This window comes from Periophthalmus magnuspinnatus, chromosome 3, assembly GCF_009829125.3.
Source record: "Periophthalmus magnuspinnatus isolate fPerMag1 chromosome 3, fPerMag1.2.pri, whole genome shotgun sequence".
In the NCBI taxonomy this organism is placed as follows: Eukaryota; Metazoa; Chordata; class Actinopteri; order Gobiiformes; family Gobiidae; genus Periophthalmus; species Periophthalmus magnuspinnatus.
Window position 1 is genome coordinate 22758621 of NC_047128.1, and position 16799 is coordinate 22775419.

At 38.4% G+C, this 16799-nt stretch overlaps 1 protein-coding gene across 2 annotated transcripts in view; it reads left to right on the top strand.

Annotated features, from left to right (window-relative positions):
• The window catches only part of dpy19l3 (dpy-19 like C-mannosyltransferase 3), a 76599-nt gene extending 60955 nt beyond the window's left edge, over positions 1-15644 (top strand). For both annotated transcript variants that reach the window (XM_033990892.2, XM_055230185.1), the window contains 2 exons: positions 7555-7713; positions 13357-15644. In XM_033990892.2, the coding sequence (XP_033846783.1) occupies positions 7555-7713; positions 13357-13560 (363 nt within the window). In that variant the 3' untranslated portion in view covers positions 13561-15644. The remainder of the gene's footprint in view (positions 1-7554; positions 7714-13356) is intronic.
• Positions 15645-16799: the final 1155 nt, after the last annotated feature.

Sequence of the window (16799 nt, forward strand, 5' to 3'; positions counted from 1 at the left end):
GGATCAGTGGATTCACTCTGCCACTGCATCCAACAGATCAGTGTGTGGATGCAAAACAACTTTCTTCTGCTAAACTCAGACAAGACTGAAGTCATCATCTTTGGCCCACAGAAACATAGAGAAAGTGTCAGCAGTCACCTCCAGTCTCTCTCTCTAAAACCTTCAAATCAGGCTAGAAATCTAGGGGTAATATTGGACTCAGACTTGAACTTTAACAGCCACATCAAATCAATAACATCTGCAGCTTTTTACCACCTAAAAAACATTGCAAAAATCAAAGGTATACTGTCAAAGCCAGACTTAGAGAAACTTATCCATGCATTTGTCTCCAGTAGGTTAGACTACTGTAACGGCCTGCTCACTGGCCTCTCCAAACGAGCCTTAACACAGCTGCAGTACATCCAGAATGCTGCTGCTCGGGTCCTGACTAGAACCAGGAAGTGCAAGCACATAAGTCCTGTGCTCAGGTCTCTGCACTGGCTTCCTGTAGCTCAAAGAATAGACTTTAAAGCAGCTCTGCTTGTGTACAAGTCTCTCCATGGCCTAGGTCCAAAGTATATCTCCGACATGTTAGTGCCATATGAACCATCTCGCATTTTGAGGACTTCAGGGACGGCCTCCTGCTGGTGCCCAGGGTCAGGACTAAACATGGGGAATCAACGTTTCAGTTTTATGCAGCTAAAACTTGGAACAGTCTTCCTGAAGATGTGAGACAGGCCTCTCCTTTGACAATGTTTAAATCCAGGCTCAAAACGGTCTTGTTTAGCTGTGCATACGACTGAAAGGTTTTTATTCTGCACTCTTCTCCTTTAATGGTAATTTTATGATGACAAAAGAAACATGGACTGACAGACTTTTATTAGACATAGTAAAGTGACAGGAAAGTATTTGAGAAGTGACAGGAAAGTTTTGTAAAGTAATGGGAAAGTTCTTAAACTGAGCAAGACAGTGTTTAAAGAGTGCAAGAGAGAGTTTTTAACAAACGAGTGGGTGAGAGAGTTGCAGATTGGGTGATTATTTCTGTTTTGATTTGTGTGATTTAAATTTCATTCTTATTCTGTAAAGCACTTTGAATTACCTTGTGTACGAATTGTGCTATACAAATAAACTTGCCTTGCCTTGCCTCTTTTGGAGGCGAAATTAGATGTATTTAACTTATCCCATGTGAGTAGCTGAAAACCTCAAACCGTATGCTACTATGGGATACTCTTGAATTAATGTACTTTTTCTTTTTTCTTTTTTTCATTTATCTTTGTTTATACAGGAAGAGCCCAGTGAGAGCGTTCAGACTCTCCTTTTCATGGATACCCCAAACAAAACAAATAGTTACATAAGACCATTTAAAACAGGTGCAGGTGTGATTATAAGTGTTTGTCACCAGATAACAAATATGTCCTAAAATGTCAAAATAAGGCCACGGATGTGATTATAACTCTAATTAGACTCATTTACACAGTTAATCAGTAAAACTGGCATTTAGGGACTCTTTAAAGAGCATTTGTGGCACCAGTGTATCCAGTTTTGCATGTCCTCGAAATGTATTCCATTTTTGGGAAGAAAAACAACCAAAAGCTTTATTTCCCATTTCAGTTCCAGTGCAGCCAGTTTGTAGACTTAGACAACCATGAGATCTTGTATTAAAAGTTCTCATATCAAAGTTCAAGAAGCAAGTGAGATATTCAGGAAATCTATCAAGTATTCCCTTATAAATATATTTTATACAGTGTTGTTCTCTTCTAACAGATAGCGATGGACAACCTACTTTTTCAGAATATGCCGTGATGGGTTTTAAATTCATCACCTGTTATGCAACAATAATTATGTCAACAAATATTCAACATAGTTCAATCTCAGGTTATGCAGTACTTTTAATTCTTTTCATTTCCGCTTTAATACTCAAGCCATTACCGCATAGTGTCTAACAACCCCATACAGTGGAACCACCAGCTGCGCTATGTTCATAAGTCCCGTCCATCTGCTTCCTGCCATGTCATTTCCCCTCACACAGACAACCCAACCTGTGTCTAGTGCTCCGCTCACCTCCCATTTCCTCACGCTGTCCGCTAATGTTTGGGGAATTGTCTGCAGATGGGGGCCAGCGACCTGCGCTGATAGTGTGAATGAATATGGGATCAGACCATGCACTCGGTACAATGTGAAGCCATTAAGGCACTCCCTGTTCCTTGACACATGTGCTCAAGAAAGTCACTAGAACAGAATGGGAGCTCTACTTGTAAATGATGAAGCAGGAATGATCCACAGGAGTTTTTTAGTCTGGACTGGTTTTCTATTTTTGGCTGTAAAAAATTGAAAAGAAAAAAATAGTTAGTAATATTTCCGTTTCCCTTTGACATGTTTTGACTGCTGTCTTAACTATGATGCTGCGTAGTGATGTCTCTTCACTTTTAATTATACTTTTAAGAAGACAGAAAAAGCAACTTCCATCATGAAGCAGGTAGCAAGCAGCATATGGAACCCCATTTTCAGCCTTTATGCAAGATCTTTTAACTTTTTATTGTAGATTAGCCCCATAGACTGTCTAAAGAGGTGGACTAAGTGAGTGCGATGCCACCCATAGCATTCCAACTCCAAGGCTAGCTTTGGAGCTGAGTTTGGAAATCCAATCACAAGTATCATAGCAACCAAAGAGCCAATCTAGAGCGAAGCTGTTGAAGGTAACGATCTCTCCCATCCACACCGCTGGTTTAGCACGAAGTGGGCTCTTAGCAACGCTGGGGAAATAAGGCGCCTGATTTGTCTGTTATTAATGTTCAAATCTTGATTTACAGACTCGATAGAGGAATAAAAATACCAGGATCATGTAGAGCGGGTTAATACATACATTTTCAGACCTAAATGACAAGGCTCACTGCAGCAGTTACAGAGAGATGGGTGACAATTTTTCAAGGTAAAGTGAATTAGAGCCAGTTGATGGAACCAGCAGCGCGCCTGTGATCACTTCTTATTTGAGTTGTGGCAGCCTGCACGTTACCTATGTCCATTTATATTAACAGTTTATGATTAGCCCCTATAAATTATTTACCGTGAAGTAATAAAAAATGTATAACTGTTATGGTATTCACTGTTATGTTCGCTTTAAAAACACATGATCTTGGCGTTCTATCATGTTTTCCTAAGCAATACATGCTTTTTTCAGTGCCATTTAATACTGAAAAATGTAAATTTTCTTCCTCCTAAGTCTGAAATATGCTCCAGATCACATGCTTTTACTGACAGAGGATTGGCTGTGGATCTTTTGCTTGGATTCAAATTTGATTAATCGTGAACCTTTACCCTGAAATGCAATGGATGGTTGCATAATCATTTTCCATTATATGTTTTACCCCAGATGCCCTCCGTGATACAGCCCCTTCCCAGTTGCGTATAGTTTAATATGGGATAATGTATTCTCCAATTCAACAAGGAACACACATTTTCCAACTCCTGAACCACCTCTTAAGTCATTTCCATCTCTGCAGCAACTAACCACCAGCCACCTCAGCCACTCTGTTCCCATGTCCTGTTCTATCTATCTGCTTGTGTATTTTCCATCTTTCTCTCCCCTGATCCTATCACCTACATCAGTGTTTCTCAAACTGTGGTACGGGTTCCACTGCAGGTCAAATATTTGCGGAAGCAATTTAACCCACATTTTTGTTCTCCTTTAGTCCTTTTTTACAACAGTATAGTTCTACTGTAGTCTTATTTTAGACCTAATTTAGACCTTTTAGTGTCCTGTTTTAAATCTAGTGGTACTTGGCAAAATAGGTTAATTGCATTTGGTGTGAAAAGTCCATTAAAAGATCTTATAGGCTGCTTGAGCGTCCCAAATTTACCCATCTTTGCCTGTTTACATTTCTCGTCACTCAACATCCAGCCCTCTAATCTCAACCATAACCGTAGGATAATAATAGGATAGTTCAATTTTATGACAAACTATAACATCAAAACATGCTATCAAACCCTTGCAAATTAGCTGTATATGCCTCATCTGTTTGTGTGTTTGCCGTTGTGTTATTGTGAGCGTGTTAGCCAGCGTGCACGGGTCATGCAGGGGGTACGGGAGCCCGAGTCTGCCCTCCCGGTGGGAAGTGAACCATGGGCAGGCCGAGCGGCTCATTAAGGCAGCACGACACTGTTATGGACCTCCAGGCTGCTCTCTGTGTATTCTCTCCCCCTCCAGAAGTATGCGATGTGTGCGTGTGCAAGTCTTAAACGCACCTCAGAACTTTAACAATGGTCCCAGTTCTTTTTAAAGCTTAATTTGTTTGCCTGGACAAAACAATTCATTAGCGGACAAGACTGCAGTTGTTCTTTGGCACCTTCGTGGTTGTTTTTATTGTTTCTTGAATTCATTTGTATACCCACCGGGCAGGCATTCAGAGCAAGAGATATTTTTTTTTTTGTTGTATTTATTGTATTTTCGGTATGTGCTTATGTTATGTGAATGCAACCTTTGGCGTTAGCAAAAGTTCAACCAACTGTTGAGCGCAAATATAAGCCACAAATGAACCGAGATGTGCGCAAGGGCAAATAAGGCTTTGATGAGGGACAAAGGCTAATATAGGGCTAGCAGTTGTCATGCTAGTCCGGGTGCTAAACTAAGACAAGAGTAAACCATATACGCTGCTGACAAATGTGTGGTGGAACCAGGGTTAATTGGATTTAAATGATCTTAATTAGCTCATTTAAATTGGTTTAATTAGCGCTATTTCTTCACTAAAGCTGGTCTAAATTTTTACTGGCAAACAATAGAAGCACTACACTTAAAGGCACTGTACCTTTTTACTGTATTAAAAGGTAAAAAACTGAATTTGTTCACTTTAAACAGTTTGCAGCAACTTGCAAATTATTCCTCACGTTCTAATGCATTCCTAGTCTTCAAATGTTTTGCTGTTGAATAGGAGTTTATCATTTGACACCATCACGGTAATGCTAACAACAACTAGCATGCTAACAGTGCACCAGCCTTTCTTCCTGGGTCACAGATAATATAGACGCACTTTATATTTAGACACAGACAGCACACAGCGGACTAAACTAAGCTGTATCAGTAGACTATCTTTGCAGCCATCTCCACATCATGGTTGTTGGTCAGGAGTAGGAGCTTTGGATGGAATCATAATATCATATCATCTACCAGACCAGTTTGTTTAATGGCTTTGACCTGTTTTGTTTGTAGTCATCATCAGTAGAGTCACGGGATGTTGCTGTGACGTGTCTTGCCGGCTGACTCAGACAGCAGCACTGATGCCCGACTCTAGCTCTGCCATAACTGTGTCATAGTTGACCAGATGCACAAATCTATATTCATTTTCAGATTTGTTGCACTTTTTTTTCTTTTTTTTTTTTCTTTCTTTATTTGACAGGGACCATATACAAATTCATTAATCTTACAAGGAAAAGATGATTTGTACCAGATTTAGCTACTGCTACTTTCCATCTGCAGTCCTTGGGCAGGTGAACACACATTAAAAAACACATATCAATTAACAATAACAATATACGACTACCAATTTGCCATACAATAAAATAAAAAATAAAAAAATGACCCGATGTCCAATACAGTATGTCCCCCCCAGTCCAGACTAATATAAAAATCATTATGTGCAGGTTTATACAGTGAGGACAGAACAGCACCAACTAACTAGACTGATGTGGACACATTTGATTATTTAAAATGTACTTTTTCAAATTTCTAGTAAAACTATTAAAATCCACAGACAATTTCAGACTGTCTGGAAGCTGATTCCACTGCCTAATGGTTTGATAAGAAAAAGCCGATTGAGCAAAGGCCGAGGATCTTTTTGGAGCTATACAATTTCAGTTTACGGAGGAATGAGTGAATCGGGTAGTTTGTTCAGAACAAAGGATAGTACATTTTTTTAATGTAGGTGAAGCTGCATCATTAATAATTTTGAATAATTTTCTTAGATTTGAATACAAAATTAAATTATTGAAACTGAACATTTTATATTTACTTAAGATGTTACAGTGGTGATAATGCAGGGTTTTTTTTAATGAAAAATGATTTAAAGTCCACAGTGTATTCTTCCACTTTCATCACCCTCTATTGTAAGTGACCTTATGTTGCAATAGACTGGATATTCTTTGATTAACATAAGGCTTTAAAAAAAACCTATAGCTGTGCATTTGAATTAGCCCAGATTTAGCCTTAGAAACCGCGTGGGACTCAGTGTGTTGATTGCTGTGAAAGAATATGTCACGCAGTGGAACAGTGGCTTAATGATAGGATTTGGTTGAGAATAGATCAATCAAATGGGAGAGGAAGGTATAAAGATTATGGATTAAAATAAACTAGAATAATGCAATGCCTCGCAGAACACTCTTAACAATCAGCCTGCAGTCTAACCAGCAACTAAAGTCTATGCAAATGAAGCAATTGCAAATGTAGGTTCATTCCACAAAATTGGTGCCTTTTCATCTTGAAAAAATGTGTATATGCATGCCCGTACGTGTGTGTGTGTGTGTGTGTGTGTGTGTAACCAAACATTTTTAAACATTTTTGCCAGATGCTAGTCCATGATAGCCTTCACAGAGCTACAGGTTGTACATACTGAATTCTGTTACTTGTAGAAATGTATTGATGGTGTTACTGTAATGTCTCATTATTTTATGGGGCATTCTGAGAGATGGTAGCAGGGATGATGAAAACATATGAAAACGACACGCATGAAATGATAGATTTTTAATGAGTGGTTTTTAGGTTTTGCCATGGTTTCTTTTATGTTTTCACACATGTTTCATCTCGGTGAAGATGACCAATCCTGTTTAGGGACAGGCCCAAAAACAAAAACTTAAAGTTCATGTAGGACCTTCTCTACCTAATGTGTTCTAAAATTAAGAGTAAAAGCAGCAATTGGCAGCTGTTCAACACTGTAGTGTTATTTAGTTCAGTATGTTTTTTTTTTTTTTACATCAAAACCTGCATTAAAATTTTAAAATACTAGATGCTAATTGAGTTATAATGATTATAATATGGAACCAAAAGTGTGGATTTTCTTGCTTTTCTAATTTGGATCAATTTGCATCATTGAATCAGCGTTACAAAAATAATTGTCACCTTGTCAAAACAAGCAGAATTTTAGTTTTGTGCAAATTAAGCTATTCATTTGAGCCAAAACTTCATTTTCAAGATCAAAACAAACATTTATAAAACTCTACCAGGCTTGCTTTATTTGGACAATGAAAAAAAACATTCTATTAAAAATTATATATTTTTGAAATTACAAAAATTGGCCCCGCTTCTTGGACCATTGCTCCAAACCTCTAAAATATGCAGTCAAACTTTCCCAGAGCTGTATGCTGCTGAGTTACTAATTTTGCCTCCAATTTACTTTCTCCTCTAATTGTTTTCGCAATTCATTTTCATAAGCATGTCATAATTGAATTGAATAAGATTTCATTAAAACTGTAACTCCATAATAAAACATGCAAATTAATTGAGTTCTCGCCCGAACAATGGCGAAGCTGGGAAGGCATGGGACTTGCATACAGTAATACAGTAAGGCTCATGTGTGCGTTTGTGTGCAGGTCTACCAGGTGTACGCACGGCGCCCCCCGGAGGAAGTACATGAGATCCTGAGGGCCGTGGGGGCTGAATACGTGGTCCTGGAGAATAGCATCTGCTACGAGAGGAGGCACAGGAGAGGCTGCAGGCTGCGCGACCTGCTCGACCTGGCCAACGGACATGTGGGTGGACTACTCTGAATCAATTCCACTTCTTCTCAGTGTGAATGTGGTTTGTGTGTGTGTGTGTGTGTGAGTGTGATGGGAGATTGTTGTCTTGCTTTAGTGTTGGGACAAGTGTTTTCCCATAGACTGTGTATATAATGGACATGGCTAATAGCTTGTTTTGTTTTTTTTCAATAGTAAAACGAAGGTAAAATGAAACAGACTTTGAAAAAATATTAAGGTGGTGATTATTAACAAAAAAAAGGGTGCAAGTGAGAAGATGGAGATAAAGGATGAAGCGGAAGAGAGAGAGAAGATGAAGAAAGGTGACATAAAAGAGGCAGAAAGAGTCAAAAGAAATGAGAAAACGGACTACAATAACTAGAAGACAACACATGAAAAAGATATTTATAGAGGACTTACATAAGATGAAGTGAGAAGCAGATCACAGTTTTGATCTGATCTTGATTCCTGTGCTGTAGACGTATAGTATTGGTTAGTAGTCATTTAGAATACATTGCCTTAAAGACATAAATTAAGCCATTTGCTTCAAAAAAAGTTCAGACTTCACTGCGATTGATTAAATTTAACTGTCGTGGTGACCAATAGGAGGTGGGTGGGAAAAGGTATCTGTATTTGACTATAGACCTTTATTAAACAGAAGAATATGACGATTTCACCCAAAAAAAACACATATTGTCTGTGGAATCAGATCTCAGTTTGATTTTTATCATCATATCGCTTAGTCCTAATGCTGCACTATACAGATGCCAGAGTTTCATCCCCCCACATCCTTTCTTCGGGTTGAAAGATGAACAAGAGACACAGGGTGGGAGAGAGGGGTCAAGAGAGCAAAGACAGACAGTGTTGCCGGGATTGGCTTCTGGGTAATTAGATGTGAGGTTGAGGTGAGCTGTGGCTCTGTGGTCCTGCTCATGAATCTGTTAATCATATTAACTCCATTTCTTAGTTACTTTCATTTACATTGTTTATTAGATTACCATTTCTCCAGTGTGTGACTAACATTATGGAATCAAACTTTCTCAATACAGTAATATGACATAAGAGGCCAAAAAAAAAAAAAAAAACGGAAATAGTTTTATTTTTATGGAATATATATTGAAGTGATATTGAATATTCACTTCTAAAATGTGCATGATTATATATTTTTAGTTGACAATTATTGATTAACTGAATAATCTTGAATCCTGAATAATTCTTTCTGTGCTGGCTGATCCTAACAGTGTCTGAACAACACTGTCAGACACTATCTACCGATCTATTTGTCTTTGTCAAAATGGTGCTTGTTCAAATTATTCATACTCTTGTTTTGACTGTGTTGCTGATTCTATCGAGAATAAGGGGGAAATATTAAAAATAAATATGGAATTAAACATATATGTCCATGGAGTGAAGCTAGCATGAGGTCAGATCCATAGATTGTAGATATAAATGGACATACAGTTGCTAACGACCTAGCCACCGCGTTCCAAATAGGAAGTGATCATGGGCGCACTTCCGGCTCAAGAACATTAACAACAGACAAATCAGGCACCTTGTTTCATCGAGGTCGGTCCCACTAGCGTTAGCAATAGGTTTGATTGACAGCATTGCTAAGCGCCCGCCCCCTGCCAAACCAGTGATGCGGACGGGAAGGGACGGGATTGGCTCTTTGGTTGCTATGATACTCGCGGTCGTAATTCCTAATATGGAACTCGGCTCCAAATTCGCCCCTATAACTTCTACCCTCGATGAGCTTCGTGTGACTGGAGCTGAACGCTATGGGTGACGTCACACTCACTTAGTCCACTTCTTTATACCACCTAAGGTCAGATCTGTGGAGACGAGACCCTGCTCACATTTAGATGCATGTTTTTCAAGATATTTGTTTTAGCAATAAAAACACCCATATATGAAGAAATGCAAGATAGATATGTTTAATTCAATACTGTGTAACGTCCCAGGCAAAGCAACATCTCCATGGAGACAAGGAGGTGACAGACTCCCCATCTGTAAAGTTACAGTGTCCAGCTTTAAGACCTGTTTTAGCCATTTTTTTAATCAGTCAGCGATCAGTCATGTCTAGCTCTGATCGTATTAGCATCATATTTTGTCTTTCTGTGCTTGAATATGCAACTCTGTAAATTCATTTGTTTTTGTAGCACACAGTAGTTAAAAAAAATCGTGTTTAATCCAGTTAGTCCGTTCTTTAGAGACTGTTATTGAAGTCTGGGGTAGAGGTCTAAATTGTCTAAAGCCTAAATAGGAAGTGCAGTCCCCGCTGACCACTTAAAACGAACACGCGCTGAAAAATTAATATGGAAAATTTGTTCAAAGAAGCCATAAAACAAATATAAAAACTGCTGAAGCTGAACCCATTAATGTCCACAGTGTAACATTAGAATTTCCTTCACAACACAGAAGCAGGAGCTAACCTAAGCATAAAACTTTAAGAGGAAATGGATCAAAAGAGGCCACTATAGTGAACATGGACTGTTTTACAAGAGCTTATTTAAGCGTTCAATTTTAACAGACCTCAAAAGTAGTCCACACAGAGCTGTAGAAGTAGTCTGCCTGCAATTATATATATCAGCAAAATTTCTGTTATCAAATTTATTTATTTTTTTTTTACTACCACAAGTTACAATAATTAGAAATAGGGATGGTCTGATATGTTTTGGGGGGTATTTTTTGGACTGTTACCGATATCTGATATTTGTCATGTCCATGGAGAAGTTGCTGGTCAGGTCCATTTATATCTCAAGGGGCAGTCAGTGTTTGCCGAGACCAAGACTAAGATTTAAAAAGTGTTTAGCGTGGATCTAAAATATTGCTGCATGATTGTTTAAACATACAGCCATATTTATAGCCTAATTGCTCTTCTATTTCCATTTTTACTAGAGACTGGGTCATCTTAAATATTGATGCCAAAGGTTACAAAGAATTTCCATATCTGCCAATATCTGGGACAACTTCTGTGAAATCTCATATATCAACAATGTGAATAGTTTACTATAAAACAATACACAAACATCTGTAATTTTTAAAGACCCTAACCCCCAATACATTTTTTCTTGCTTTTTTACCTCTTTAAAGTTATTTTCCATCACCAAAAAGATACTTGCTATAAACTTCCCAGTGGAACTTTTCGCTGTGAATCCATCTTGTCTCAAACATCCGGAAATCTTGCACCCAACCTTATGTTGTTGTGTGAACCTTTTCCTTCCTCCAATCAACACATCTGTGGCATATCTGCTTGGGTAATGGGATGAGCCAAAATGAGCTTGTACCTGATTTAAATTTATTCTTGTCAAGATAAATGTTCTTTACATCGTGCACTTTATGGTAAAAGCTGCTCAATAAGAAAGACATCGAGACTATGGAATATAATTTATTCATTTTACATAGGATTTTCTCAGGTAATAAATAATACAGAAGCTCCTGACAGTGTCTCAGTTTTTGTCAGCCACATCACTGGATTTACAAGAATTATGGGAAACCAACTGCCTGACACTATCCCAGACACTTGATTTTATGTCATGGTGCATTTTCTAGAGTGACAAAAAAGCTAATGGGGCAGGAAGGACTAAGTGGGCTTAAGGTTCAAACTAAAACATGTTCCTGACTCATGGTTGGAAAGCAGGTACAGGCCCTTTAATATCTCAGTTATAAAGTAAACACGAGATACTATAAGGGCCAAAATCAACTAGTGATGAAAAGTTAAGATTAGTGTACCCTCAGATTGACTTTGGCTGAGGTCCTATGGAAGCTGCGAAGTGGCCCCGCGGTGCAGGGGCTGACAGGGGCCGGCAGGAGCTGGCAGGAGCTCACAGTGAAATTAGAGGCAGTGAGAGGCTGTCAGTCACCCGCTGCTACTGTTTATTTACACTGACTATACCCCACACCCTCGTCTTCCCAATTTATTGATTTATTTCTGGCAAAGATCACTATTTCCAACACTTTATTCTAAGGTCTGTTTTCGAAAATTTAAACCGTCTTTGTGCAGAATGTTGCGTGTCGGGTTGAGTCATGCTGAGTGATATTGTGTTTCTTTTGCGATGGTGGTTTTGTTCGTTCGGTCATTAAATTTTCACGACTTTTTGTCTGGGGTCACAAGGGGAAATCCCATCTGCTTTTAGTGAACTGTATACCTATACTCAGATCTATGACTCACAGCTGTGTACCTTAGTTTGTACTAAAAGTGGACTATGTAACTTTTATGAAGGGATCTGCCAACTTCTTATTTCCGTGGAGATGTTAGTGCAGTGCCTGTAATCTTCCACAGTATGGCATTAAACATACATATCATTCAGTTCCTCATGTTTATTGCTCAAAAATACCTTGAAAATCATGCATTCTTACTGTGAGCGTATCATCTCTCAACAGACATGCAACTTGACCTGTTGTCTTCATGGATATAGAAAGGTTTAATGCCAAACTGTGGAATATTTCAGGCAAAGCAGTGACTAAAAGGAAGGCAGAATGTGTACTTTCCAACAGAAAATTCACTACACCTTTAAATATTCAAACAAAAGTCAGCCTGATGGGTCTCACTAAAGACATTTGAGGAAGCCAATTGTGATTCGTAATTTTAGCATTTCTTTCTTTCTTTCAGCTTTAATATGTTTTGTTGTTTCTGTACCCAGCAGTTTTCAAAATGAATGCAAAATATCTCAAGGGGCAGCAGCTGTGAAGTGGGTTGAGCAATGTTCAAAACTCGCCCGCACACATACATTTTTTGTGTCCCTGAACAACATAAATCATCATTAGGGCTAACCATAAACAAAGGAATAAAAGGAGTAAAAGTAATTAAGATGCAACTTTTAATATTTGACTAATCTTACGAATGAATAGCAGTACGTTAAATACAACAAAGACTATAACCTTATCTACGGCTGGTTGTTTGAGAACATACCAAACTGACATTCATTATAAACCCTTCTTGAATGAATAATTAAATAAGAACAGTGACTCTAACCACACTGTGATAGTGTTGTCCAATTCAATCTAGAGTAGTCCAGTCCAGTCTATGCTTTTGTTGTAGGGAGTATTATACCTGATGGCATAAGGACTGAGCTGGCGATGTGGGGAATAGCACAGAAATGCAGTTTCTCTATCGCCTACCTGAAAGTTTCACAAAAAATCTTCTAAAATTTTACTTAGGACTGAGTGTTTTTGGAAATAAAAATCTAATTGTAACTTAATCCCTGTGATGATGTGCTATTTTTTAGTGATATTGTCATCCAGTGCTTGTCATGCTCTTCCCATACCATTCCAAAACTATTCACCCTCTTTACCTCGCTAAACTACTCATCTTACTTATTCGGATTGCAAGATTAATTGCAATTGGATAAAAATCGCAATTGGAATGGACACAATGAACAAATCAGAAAGTCTGCAATTTTAGAAATGTTTATGCAGAATAAGACAGGATATTTTAGTAAGTTAAAATCTGTAAAAACATGTTCTGAAATGTGATTCCTGTATTAGTTTATCAGTTCATTTTCCAGTCTTTTTGGCATTTCTTCTGGACTTGTTTAAAATGTGAACTTTGAACTGAATCCTATTATTAAAAATGCTTGTCAGAAAAATCACAATTACATATTTTTTTTTACCAAATCGATCAGCCCTATTACTTATCTCATTAATCTCTACTTTCAGATCATGGATGGATCCGGAGAGAATGACCCCGACCTGTCTCCGGCTCCCCATCCACGCTTCTGTGAGGCTATAAAGACTGACTCAGCAGCCTACAGCGCCTTCTTCACCAGGACCTTCCAGAACAAAACCTTCCATGTATACAAACTCAAAAAAAAGCGAAAGAAAAACCCCACCAAAACCTCAGATTCCACCAACGCTCAATAACCCCAATCCCCATCCACTTGCTCTACATTTCGTTCATTATTTTTTGAACAGAAGATTGTCTGAACTGTAGCGCAAGAGGCTAGCTGGACGGTCAAGAGCTGCGGGCGGCTTTGTTTTGGTCCGTGGAGTGTGCTGGGTTATATAGGGGAGGTAACATGGGGTTAGCTCTGCTGTTTCTAAGCCCCACCCATCCCGCTGTGTTCCTCCAGTCTCCGCTGTTGTGGGTGAACTAACGCATACAGAAGCAGAATCAACTCGCCATTAGCTATTAGCATGGTACTGGTTTGCTCTGTTGAATGTGCTAGTTTGAATAGGAGTGGTAACATGGGGGGGTTAGCTCTGCTGTTTCTAAGCCCCACCCGCCCCGCTGTGTTCTACAGGGCTGCTCTGTTGGAGATGAACAAACACATACAGCAACAGAATCAGCTAGCCGATAGCGATTAGCATGGTACTTTTTTGTGAGTGTAGTGTACTGGTTTATTTAGGGGCGGTAACATGAGGGTTAGCTCTCCTGTTTCTAAGCCCCACTTACCCCGCTGAGGTCCTCTGGGTTGCGCTGTTGTGGATGAACAAACGCATTCTGCAGCAGAATCAGCTAGCCGTTAGTGATTAGCACGGTACGCTATGGTCTCTGCACAGCGCTATGGAATGAAGTGCAATTTATTTAGATGTTGGCACCACTTTATAGTAATTACACCTTAATAAAGCCTTAATAAAGCATGAACAAAGACTTAACTCATAACCCTATTTGTTCATTGTGAATTACGGTTAGTGTATTCATAGTTGCTAAGCCTGAAACATTCTTAAATTCTTAAAGAGCCTGCACCTGTTTTATTTCCCGTGTGTTTGAGCAAAATTTGTCTTGCGCTGCTAGCATGCTAATTGTCGCTCAGTTTAGAGGTCATGTCTCTGAAAGTTGAGAGAAGCGCTTAGAAACTCATTGCGGTGAATAATTACAATCCTCAGAATAACTTTAGATGGTTTAAAATGAACTAGATCTGTTTTTCACATTTTTAAGACTCTTGACTGTTGTTGGTCCTGAAGTCTTTATTCATGCTTTATTTATGAAAAGTGTAGTAATTGTGAAGTATTACTGAGACGTTTGTTAAAGATCATGAAACTGGACATTTTTAAATACTTTTTGGACACCTTGACATTTGTATTTCATGTTTTTGTAACTTCAAATAATCATTCATCTGTAAAAATCCTTGTGCAGTACTTGTTCAATCACAGTCCCTTTGAACGCCGGGATTAGCTGTGGTATGAGAGGCTGGAGAGTCGAGCGCTGCAGGCTGCTTTGTTTTGGTCAGTGAAGTGTAGTTTTATAGGGGTGGTAACATGGGGTTTGGCTTGACTGTTGCACTAATGCTACAAGACGCTAGCAGATCAATGGAACACTGAAGGCAGTTTTAGATCTAAAATGGCTTGAATCCACTGATGTAGTATGCACAGGAAGTGGGATTGTCTAAATATGTTGTATGTTTTGATGTAAAAATGTAACATTGTTAAATTTTCATGTATTACCAATTTGCACATTTCTTCTTTAAAGTGCATATGATAGGTTTTATTGTTTTTCTAAATATGGCTTCATTTGGTGGGAACGTACCTTTGTTAAAAATTTTAACTGACAATGTTTGAATTGTCGGTTTGTGAAGAAAAGATGAAACGTTCATTTAAAATTACAGTAGAGCTGAGTTCTAAAAAAGGAATCCCTCCATGTCATTAATACACAGATTTAACAAACTAAGGATGATGTTGACTAGGTTTTATTCAAATGTGTAGTCTAACCTGTCATATGCACTTAAACCCAAAGTTACGAATGTAACTGTGGTTCTACGATGACCACCAGAGGGCAGAGCTGAAATAACTGAATGACTCCCTCGATGCTCGATGGGAATCGTTCAGTGGATTCAGTGGTCAGTTGGGATGAAGTAGAACTGATTTTGAAACTTGAATTTTCCTACCTTTCTAAACACTAAACATGGTATTACAAAACCAGTACAATAATTGTTTCATGAATCGGGTGCCATAAGGCTTGGATCTTGTCTCAAAGTGCCAAAATAAACATTGATGCCATATGGGGAGATGTGTCATTGGTGCCTGTGTCGTTTAGTTAACTCATTTTCATTCAGAGCCTGGATTTCTATGCACATATTCAGAGAACTGTTTTTTTGTACTTTTTTCATTGCCTGACAAATCTAGGATGTGCCCCACTGTGTCTTGAGCCAGAACCTGCAGAGATTCATCGGTGGCCAGACTCACATCTTCATACGTATTGAAGAACTGTACATTCTGAATCCCAGGCAACTTTTTACAGCAGTATACATAGCTTTTACTAACAATAATTCTGTCCTGTTTTGAATACTATTGGAGGACATTTTATTGTCTTGGCGATAGTAGTTTTACATCTCTTCAAAATCACTGTTTAAAGACACTACTCTCCTCCCAAGCTGTGATTCCCCATTCAAAAACATGGGATTTCTCTTGTTTATAAAATAAGAAACATTTTAAGAATACAGATGTTTTTTTTGGTTTTTTTTAAATCTTTTTTCTACAATTTATTCCCATAACAAATGAGAAACAAATAATTTCAAGAGTCATTTTTAGAATTCCTCAAAACTCACCGTTTTGCACCAACCCAAACACACAACCAACTGCTTATTGGAACCATTCACTTATTTGGAGTTTGGACCTTTTCCTTAAAATAAATAGCCCCTCAGTCTATTGCCCACAGAGGGACGTTCTACTTTGGCTCACTTTCACAGTATTTCACAGACCTGGAACAGCGTCCAAAACCGCTCTGGCACGACACAGTCTGCTCTTTTATCAACACCATACATTATTTAGGAGCCAGAGTTGCCAGAAGTGCAGAGCCCAGACAGAAATGAGGGATCAAAAGAATTATGGGAATATGGCGAATGCACAGACAATAGCATTTTATAGACATATGAGACCTTTTCCTGTGTTTCTGTTGGTTAAATCAGTGGTGATCAATAGAATGAGGTTTCTTTTTATCATATTGTCCACGATCAGAAACAAATGGTAGCGTTACAAATGTCTAATTAGCAAACAACCATTTTTTGGTTTATGTGTTTGTGTTTCATTGCAATTTGTTACATTATACTGGCTGTTCTGTTTCTATGTAGATTGGCTAAAGTAAAGTATAGACTGAAGTGCGTAGAGTAGCCAAAAAATGTAAAATTCTAAATAATATTACTCAAGTATAAGTATAAACTAGT